Source organism: Nilaparvata lugens, unplaced genomic scaffold (genome assembly GCF_014356525.2).
Source record: "Nilaparvata lugens isolate BPH unplaced genomic scaffold, ASM1435652v1 scaffold8956, whole genome shotgun sequence".
In the NCBI taxonomy this organism is placed as follows: Eukaryota; Metazoa; Arthropoda; class Insecta; order Hemiptera; family Delphacidae; genus Nilaparvata; species Nilaparvata lugens.
In genome coordinates, this window is record NW_024094701.1 from 1 (window position 1) to 10,219 (window position 10,219).

The 10,219-nt window shown below is 45.7% G+C and overlaps 1 protein-coding gene across 1 annotated transcript; it reads left to right on the top strand.

The window, feature by feature from the left end:
* Positions 1–6,742: 6,742 nt before the first annotated feature.
* On the top strand, positions 6,743–9,924 carry LOC111049855. The gene is made up of 3 exons (XM_022336032.2): positions 6,743–7,051; positions 8,277–8,429; positions 9,666–9,924. Exons 1-3 carry the CDS (start codon positions 6,959–6,961, stop codon positions 9,831–9,833), a joined length of 414 nt encoding a protein of 137 aa, XP_022191724.2. The 5' UTR covers positions 6,743–6,958; the 3' UTR covers positions 9,834–9,924.
* Positions 9,925–10,219: the final 295 nt, after the last annotated feature.

Consider the following 10,219-nt stretch of genomic DNA (forward strand, 5'->3'; position numbering starts at 1 on the left):
TTGATGATTCCGTGTGAGCACCTGGTCGCCGATCTGGTAACAAGTCTGTGTCTCGGCTATCGGCTCCCTTTCTATTGAGATAATTTTCTTGGTTCAACACGGCTTCGTGTTGGATTGCGGTTAGCATGTGTAGACGCTGGTTATATGGTCTTTGTGCGGTTCGAGTTGATTTTCGGGCCAGTGGCTCCATTCCCCTGGCCGTGGAAGGGTTGGCCAAACAGGATTTGACTGGGCTGTATCTTGTTGCTGTGTTCTGTCGAATTTCGCAGGGTGAATAGCACGGATGGTAGTTGGTTCTCCCATTCTTGGTGTTGTTCTTGTAGGCGGATCCGTAGTCCCTTCTTGAGTTCCTGGTTCCTTCTCTCGGTAGGGTTGGCTCGGGGTGATAAATGGGCGTGGTGTAGTGTAAGACTCCCCATTTGAGGCAGAGTTCGTTCCATAGTTTCCCCGTAAACTGAGTGCCATTGTCGGAGAGTAGGATTTTTGGGTATCCCCATCTGGGAACAGGTGCGTATCCATCGTGTGGCCAATCGTGTTGGCGTCGCCGTGAGGCAGCGGTAGGCTTCTATCCACCTGGAGAAAGAATCATGATGACCAATATGAATCGATTTCTTCGCTTGGAGAGTGGGTAGGGCCCATCAGATCGAGACATACGGTTTCCCCATGGTCTAGTAGACCGTCGCGGTCGTTGCGTAGGTTCGTGATTCCGGTTGTACACTTTTGAGCAGCTACACAGCAGCAATTTTGTACGTATGCGGTTATCTGCGCCTTCATATGGGCCAAGTGTAGTATGTAGTGATGTTTCGGTAGGTTTGGCGTAGCCTGGATGTCCCATTAGATCATCGTCGTGATAGCGGATAGCCGTGCGAAAGTTGGGCAGTATGACTATTCGCCAACCGTCGCGTGTCTTCTTCTCCCAGAGTCGGTTGTGTAGGCGTAACTGGTGAGGAATACTTGATCAGTTCCGGTTGATCCTCCACCGACCGGTTGTTCGATCTCCATCCATGTTGCACCTGCACGTTGATCTGGTCGTCTGTGGCCTGTGCTTTCCGAATCTCTTCTAACAGTTCAGTTTCGGTTGGATGCTTGCTAGCGTAGCGTTTCACTGGTGACTGGCAGGATGTCGGGGAGCATGGTTCGTTCTAGTTGTTGACTGGTCTCCTCACATTTTTGTTGTCGGGTTGCCGTGACAGTGCGTCGGCGAACTGATTTTCTTTACCCGGCAGTGGTCTAGGGTGAAGTCAAATTCTTGTAGGAGCAGGGCCCATTGAGTGAGTTTGGTGCAGCTGTCCTTTGCAGTTTGTAACCAGGTAATCACCTTATTGTCGGTACGGAGTATGAATGGCCTGCCTTCCAGGTAAGGGCGATATCACTCTATTGCCCAGACAACTGCAAGGCACTCTTGTTCGTTACTGTGATACTGTTGTTCCGTGTGGTTCAGCTTGGCACTGGCGTATGCGATCACCTACGGTCATTGTTGATTTCTTGGTATAGGACAGCCCCTATACCGACCTTGCTGGCGTCTGTCTGTAGGATGAAGGTCTTGGAGAAATCTGGTCGACAGAGTGGTTGGATGTTGGCGGTCAATGCTTGTAGGCGGCGGAAAGCTGTCTCTCCTGTTGGTGACCATTTCCATCGCGTCTTTGTGCTAAGTAGCTCAGACAGAGGCGCACAAACGTCAGCGGTGTTGGGTAAAAATTCTCGTAGCCAGCCGACTACTCCGAGAAACTCTCGCAGTTTCTTTCTGGTGGTGGTGGTTGGGCAGAAGTCACAGCTAGGATAGCCTGCGGTTTTGCTTGGTTGCCCTCGGAGGTGATTATGTGACCGAGGTATTCAAGTTGCTTGCGGCCGATCTGGCATTTTGCTGCTGAGACAGAGAGATTGTATAGATTTAACCGTTCAAACACTTGGCTAAGTGGAGTAAGTGTTCTTCCCAGGTATCCGAGTACACAATGATGTCGTCGAGATAAGCGTAGCAGAACTTGTCGACGTATCCACTCAGTACCTTGTTCATCATGGATTGGAAGCAGCTGGGTGCATTTCGTAGGCTGAAAGGCATGACCTTAAATTGTAGCTTTTCGCCGTAGGGATGGTGAAGGCCGTGTAAGGTCGAGACTGGGGTGCGAGTGGTACCTGCCAGTATCCCATCCGTAGGTCGAGTGAGCTGAATATTTTTGAAGTTCCCAGGCTTCAATGACGTCCTGTAGGGTCATCTGCGGTGCCGTGGCTGGAACGGTGATGGAATTCAGCCATCGGTAATCAATGCAGAACCTGATGTGCCGTCCTTCTTGGGGACAACGACGATTTGAGAGTTGTAAGGCGAATCACTGGCTTCTACCAGGTTGCGTTCCTTGAGGGTGGCAACTTCGGACTCGATAATTTGCAGTTTCTCCCGTGAGTATCGGTAAGGCCGCTGGCTGCGTATTTCTGAGCTGTTGAGTTGAATTGTCATGGTGGCGGCCGTGGTGATGGAGGGTGGCATCTGCTCCATGAACAATTTTGCATGTTGTTGCAGTAATACTGTTAACCGTCAGTGCTGGTCGCTGGGCGTGTCTTCTAGTAACTTGTCAACCAGGTGAGTGTCCATCTCTACTGAGACTGGTGGTTGCGCTATCCAGAAGATCGTATCTCGCTGCGTCTTGCCGTAGATTAGCCTGTCTTGCTCAAAGTCAAGCACTGCCTTATTCTCCCGAAACCATGGTCGTCCCAAGATGATGTCTTTGCGTAGGTCAGGTATTTTGAATGTGCTGTTGGATCTGGAGTTCCAGATGTCCTTGTATGGCCGTTTCGCAGCTAGTGGACTGTTGGCCAGCAGTACAGGTAGCTTCAGCGGTTGGATCCGTGTACCGTGGTTGAGGTGGGCAGCTCTCACGAAGTTGTGCATTGCGGCTGAATCGAGTGGAGCGTGTAGTTGTTTACCCGAGAGGATGACAGGGATCCGGGGTAGAGTCTGTCCGTCTATCTGGATCACGGCTAGGTTCAGTGCTTGGCTGGGCGGAAGGCTGGTGATGTGGTTGTTGACTACTGGGGCGGCAGTGTTGGTGACCTTGTCGGTGACTGCGGCCAGGGCAGTGTTGGTGACCTGGTGGCTGACTGTGGCTGGGGCTGTTGGTGACCGGCTGGTTGACGGCGGCTGGGTCAGTGTTGGTGACCTGGTGGCTGACTGCGGCTGGGGCAGTGTTGGTGACCTGGTGGCTGAATGCGCTGGGTCAGCGTTGGTGACCTGGTTGTCGACTGCGGCGAGGGCAGTGTTGGTGACTCCGTCCATGACAGTGACCCCGGTAGGTGGCGGGTGCGTGTGGGTCACAGTTGCATGTTCCTCCCCAGGCTGGTGGTCGATGACGCGCTCATCGTCGGCTGGTGATGCTGTCCTCTCGCGGGCCAGTAGAGGCGCGGCTGCTGGGTGCTGTGGAGAGTCTCTGTCAGCTAGGAAGAGCAAGGGGTCTTCAGTAACATTGGAAGGAGACTTAGCGATGCTAGCAGGGTCTACGGTGGCGTGACAGGTAGGCGATCGATCCGTTGTGAGTGAGACGGTCATGAGTGACGGCTGGGTGGTTGACGCGCAAGGGTGTGCCGGACGCGGTTGCTGTTGTGAGACGGTGACCCGGTGACGACTAGTACTGGGTCATTCTTGATAGCCCGTGGAGGTGCGGCTGCTAGGTACCGTGGAGAGTCTCCGTCAGCCGAGAAGAGTGAGGGGTCTTCGGTGACGTTGGAAGGAGGCTTGGTGACGCTGGCAGGATCCACGTGGCGTGACCAAGGAATGACTGGCTGGCCGTTTCGGTGACGGTTATCGCTTGTAGTTGGGGTGGTGACCTGCGAGGCTGGCGCTGCGGGTCTTGCACCTCATCGTTAGTGTAGTGGACTCCTACTTTCCGTGCTGGAGGGGTGGAGTCCGAGTCTCTCCAGTATCCCTTTCATTTCCCTGCCGTTTCTTCTCTTCTTCGCGAGTTCTGGGCAGTCGCGATGAAAATGCTTGGCCGGGCAGTAATGACACTGAGGAAGCTGTTGTAGTTGAACCTCGGTGGCGGCTCTCGATGGGGTGGCCCTGCGGGTGCCGTAGGTTGAGGCGGCTTATATTTGGTCGACTGTTGAGGTCGGTTTCCAGGTCGTTGGCGATCATGATCAGCTCTTCATAGTTTGTGGGACGAGCAGCTCGAACTAGGGTGCGAAGCTCGGAACTCAGCTGACCGATGAGCAGGCGATCACCTCGTCTTCAGCCAGGTTGGTTCCTAAGCGCTGCTGTAGTTGGAGCTTCTGACGGATGAATCGCTCCACTGGCTGGTTCAGTTTGTGGGTGGTGCCATAAAATTCCGTGTGAGCGGCTGCGATTTTATGGGCTCCCGAGAAACGGGCCTGGAGTCGGTCACGGAACTGTTCCCAGGTGGTGACGAATTCTCCATAGTCTCTCCACCAGGCGGCGGCGTCGTCTTGTAGTTGCGCTTTTAGAAGCATACCCAGGTATAGCTGGGAATGTGGTGACCCTGTAGCAGCTCGGTGCACTGTCGCATGAAGGTGATTGGGTCTTCATGGAGCTTGCCGCGGAAGAACGGTAGCAGGGTCGCTATGCTGGTCAGCTGGCTGAGGTTGCCGGTGTAGCTGATGGCTGGAGCCGGTAAGTTGGCCATGTTGCTGGTTGCGGTAGTGGCGTGACTAGAGGTTGACGGTGGAGCAGGCAGGTTGACGGTCAGCGCGCTGGGTTGCAGGTGGTTGGTCGAGCGGGCTCGCTGGTGAAGGCGGGTGGCTGCGTTGCCCCGGTTTCGCTGGTGGAAGCGGGCGGCTGCATCGTGCTGCTGTCGGTTTGACCGGTGGTCTGTGCCAGGCCAGCCGCGAATGTAGACTCGGTGTGCTGGCTGGTTGACTGCATCGAATCTTCGGTGGTCGTATCTCCACTGTCTCCGGCTCCGGTTCTAGTCGCTACCATGTTCAGGTGTTATGGGCGCCACTGGGAAATTGCCTGTTCCCAGACAGGTATTCTGAATTGAAAGATTCAGAGACACATTTTGTTGAAAAAATAAGTTTGAATTTTTTTGTGTGAAAATTCAAGACATACATTTAGATGAAAAATTTAAGACATACATTTAGTTGAAAATTTAGGTTGACATTATGTTTGAAAAAAAAGTTTTGACAGTGGTAATGGGTTACTGTATCTCCATACAGTGAGTGGACCCACGTTGGCAGGTGCCAATAATTGATATGGCGGAAGGTGTGGCTTTCATCAATTGGGCTAGTCAGTCGGGTCGAGCGAGGGGTTTGTTACCACTGTCTGAAAAGTGGCTTTTGGTTGCCCTGAAAAGGGCCAAGTTTGTTGCTGGTGGCCCTGAAAAGGGACCAAGATTGTTGCTGGTGGCCCTAAAAGGGACCAAGGCAGGCTAGATGTTTAGTAGTCGTCGACTGGCGCGATACCACGCTGCGCGAGGGTCCCAGGCAGGTCCGTCTGGTGCGAGAGCAGCCGGCAGGGGCTCAAGTCAATGGTTCGCAGTCTCCACTCTGTTTACCCGGGCTACGGAGAGGGCTGACCAGGTGATCTACTAGCCAGAGGTCGTGCCGAATCTCCGCCGGAGGACCTCCTCGACCACTTCCTCGTTTAGAAGGGGCCTTCGTTCAAACCCCAGGCAGGCAGGGTCATAGGCTTCCGCTGCACACACTCCGATGTCAGTTCGGCACCCAACCCAACCGCACATCCAAACCGTGCGCCAGTTGTTAGGCTGGGGCGCTAAGTCTTGGGGCGCAGCTGGCGCGGCGGTGTACAGCCTCAGCCTCTCCTCCACCTGGCGAAGCCGACGTAGGCCCTCCTCTTCTGGATTCGGCGGCCGGCTCGGTTACTCCTAGGCATCGGCTGGGTAGTAGACAAGGAAGACACTCAGGTTGCGGTTAGTCTCACCGTGGTTCCCTCATTGGCTTGCTCGCTGCTCTGCTCCTGGTCTCGTAGTGTCTTGGCTGGTAGTCTCTTCTGGCTCTTCAGTGGAAGGCTGCTAGTGAGACGGACTTTCCCATTCTTGCTTTGACACACAAAAATTCTTTGAACTGACTATGATGATGATGATGACTGTGACGAACCTGAGGAGAAGAATCCGTAAGATCAAGAAGTACTAGACGCTTTCAAAATTATCAGGCAAGGATTAAAACTGAAAAATAGTGTACCAGACATGTCCGACGGTTTGAATAGATGTGAGTCGTTTATCAAACATGATGTTTTATTCAAATGCAAAATTCAACCGATATTACTCACTTTTTCAAATATAAAACCAAAAAATAGGAAATTTTCGTTTTGAGTTATTATAGTATTTATAGTGAAGTTATTGACAAAATAACCGTATTTTGCGTTCCATCTAATAGTAGTGTAAAAAGTTGAAAAATATTGCTACAGAGTATGTACTTTGATTAAACTCTACTAATAGTACAAATCAAGCTTTCTGGAAACAAATTGGTGAGTTTACTTACTTATTACGTTCTACAAATATTCAAAAAACATGTTTTTTTCAACAGCATGAATTTTCAAATTTCCATATTAATATTGGCCTAATAGGTACCATACCTACGTTCGCGATGATATGTTTTATGTACCATATTCATTTATTTACCGCGGTGATACGATATTATAAGATTGATAGGATCGTGGCAGTTTTCTCGACAGAACCTCTCAATAACGAATACCTCTCGGCAGCGAATTTTTTCTCGGGATTATCGACTTCGATATACAGAGGTTCAACTGTAATAGTAATCAGATAATCGTATAAATACAAGAGAAATTTCTTACAAAAGCCGTGTTCACACCAGATTTGCCAACTAAGCTTGCAGCAGATTTACAGCAAAATACTTGCGTTTACAAATTGTAATTTATTCAATTTATAAAAATTTATTCGATTAACTGATGAAATCTGTATTTTAGCCTGTTTCCAGTTTAATCATTCATGAGATCGGTCAATGTCCAGGGAAAAATGAGTTGGATATATTAATGGTGAACACAACCGCTAACCAGAATTCTCCATTCTTGACCACCATTACAGGAAAGATAATCTTGAGGGAAATTGTTGATTATCCTTTTTCTGTAAGTAATGAATATAGCAGTAATTTTGAGGGTTTATTACAGGAAACTACCTTACCATACTTACAGGAAAGGTTATCATGAAGGATATATGCATATATCATTGATTATTCTTAGTAATAAATTATGTAGTTGATGTCATTAAGTAATAGATATAGCAGATATTTTTAATCGTATTTGAGGGCTTGTTTGAAAGTAGCCTAGATACTTCATATATATAAGCAATAGCATAGCCACCTCTAATACAAGGCCCCGGCCTATGATATTGCAACGTCGCAGTGTAGGCCTAGTATCTAATACATGATTGGTGGAAAAGATTTAAAAAAATACCAGCTGATCTTTTCCACCAATCATGTATTAGATACTAGGCCTACACTGCGACGTTGCAATATCATAGGCCGGGGCCTTGTATTAGAGGTGGCTATGGCAATAGCCAATAGTGGGCCAGAAGATGTGAATGCCTACTATTTGTGAGTTTTGATATTTTTATCAAAAAATCAACAAATTGAATATTTTTCACTCAATTGAGGTAATATTCAAGTAGCGAGGCTCTGCCTTTTTATAAATAAATGAAGTCGCAGATACTAATCACACAAATTCCAAACGATTAATTTTTCCATTACAAAAAATATGATAAATTTAAAGTGGAAGATTCAATTCAAACTGTCAGCATACCTTATAAATAGCATCAATGCTTGTCATTCAACCAATGCTGGCCACAAAGCTAAAACCACTCGATTTACTCAATTGTCCACAACTGTCTCAATTTTCAAATGTTTTATTTTTCATCTTTCTAATCTTATATATTTGTTAGCCTAGATTGTAGCCTATATTTGTTAGCCTGACAACACCTAAACCAACCCAACCTAATCAAACCCACATCAACCTAACCTAATCTACTCCAACCGAAACCTAACCTAACCAAACCAACCCAACCTAATCAAATCCACACCAACCTAACCTAATCCACTCCAACCAAAACCTAACCTAACCCAACCAACCCAATCAAACCCACATCAACCTAACCTAATCCACTCCATCCGAAACTATACAAACCTAAACCAACCTAACCCAACTTGACTTCGCCAGACAACCCAAATCGTGAAAAATCAAATTTATGTTTTAATGCAAAAACTACTATCTCGATCAATTGTTAAACAATATATCGATTTGTCCCTTGTTTTCCACATCACAATAAGCATAATTAATAAATAAAATATTGTTACAGTTGAGAGCAACACTTATGAAGTGTGAAACGCGTGTTGAAGCCACATGTGAACACTACACAACCACCAAGTTTGCTGATATCTGCCGTTTTATGCCTCAATGGATGAAACTATCCAACAGCTCTGACTTTCCTACAAGTTGCCCCTTCTCTGTGGTGAGTTCACATTTATTTAGATCTTACTCTATTTTTTCAGAACGTTTAATGATAGTTGTCCAATGGGAGACATAATGAATAATGTTGAAGATTAATATATAAGTTCAATAAAGATAATTTATGAAGCTTAATATGTACAGTATCATTTAAACTATATTTTCATTCCAGCAATCACTTATGAACGTTCCAACAAAAACGACTGATCATTTATATAAATACTATGTAACCTCTATATACCTACATTCGATATTTGTGAAAAAAAATGAAATATTGCTATTTTGTGGAATAATGAATCATGGTTATTTTTTAATTTTCACATGGGTTCGAATCGCACCGATGGCATGGACGTTTGAACATATCAATAATAATATTATTCACCAAAACATACTTTCCATTGCCCACGCACAAGCAAAAATCTGGTGTGGCGCACTCACACAACTTTCCTTGCCGTTATGAAAATTGATCACCTGACGCTAGTGTTCACGCGCATCTCAAGTCTACTATCCAAAGATCTAAGGCAGCTGGTGACAGGACAATAACGCTGGAAACACACGAGGTCTGCTATCTCTTTATAGTGAATGATTTAATAGAATCAACAGTTGCTAACAGTTTGCAATTGAATAATCACATTTTCTCGAATATCAAGCTCATTTTCGATTTTAGGTGAAAATGTTACTGAACATTGATTGTAGAGATTTTCATGCTCAATCTTTTCCACTTGAATTTTTTTGTTTAAATTGTATCTGAAGCCCGATAATTAGGAATCTAAAATCAAACTTTGCATAGATGGGGCGGAGCTCCTGAAATTTTTACAGATATGGGACTAGTGGCAGTTGATATAGCTTATCAATGACTATTTTAGGTATAAATTTGATCAAAATCGTTGGAGCCGTTTTTGAGAAAATCGCGAAAAACCCTGTTTTTGACAACATTTTCGCTATTTTAGCCGCCATCTTGAATTGCATTTGATCGAAATTGTTCGTGTTCAATCGGTTAAGACAGAGAATTGACAATACTGGTCTCGGTTCTCCTATCTTTCTATGCTGCTATTTAAGCGTGAAACTCACTTTAATCATGTGCAGGCTATCGGTAGACAAGTACATTCATATTAATTTACTTTTAAAAGGCCATCTAACAAACTAAAACTTGCCTTACAAACTTGTGTTTATTAAGCGACAAGTTTTTTGAGCAGAAATAATTTGAATTTAAAATAATTTTAACACTAATCTTTTTCAGGGTGAATACAGATTAAACGGTATGCAGATTGGCAATATGTGGCGTGTATTTCCATTAACCGAGTCTTATTGGAAGGTGACCGCTAGGATGTACAAGCATGACAAATTAATTGGCTGCGTAATCAACAAATTCGAGATAAGGAAAGAGAGAAGAAAAACGAGATTATGATAAATCATATCATTTGCAATTGACACGGTATCTTTGGAAATGTATAGCTGATTATACTAGATTGAAAGGCTAATAAAAATATTCATTTGAATATGCTCGTATTACTTTACTTAATCCCTGTTCAAGTTCTATTAAAATAAGCCTTTACCTAGAACCATGTTATAATGATCATTAAAGAACTCGTGGGATGATTAGACACGCACTCGCTCGCTTGTATCTTATAACCTTCATCTAGCTCGTGCTTTAAAGACTCTCATTATGAAGCTGTTGTGTAAACCACTACTATGAAGTCGTTCAAGAACTGATGATATATTTTTCTTGAACAATTGTATTAACGTTAATTACTGATGAAACAATAATAATAATTGTAGAGTATGATTTAATAG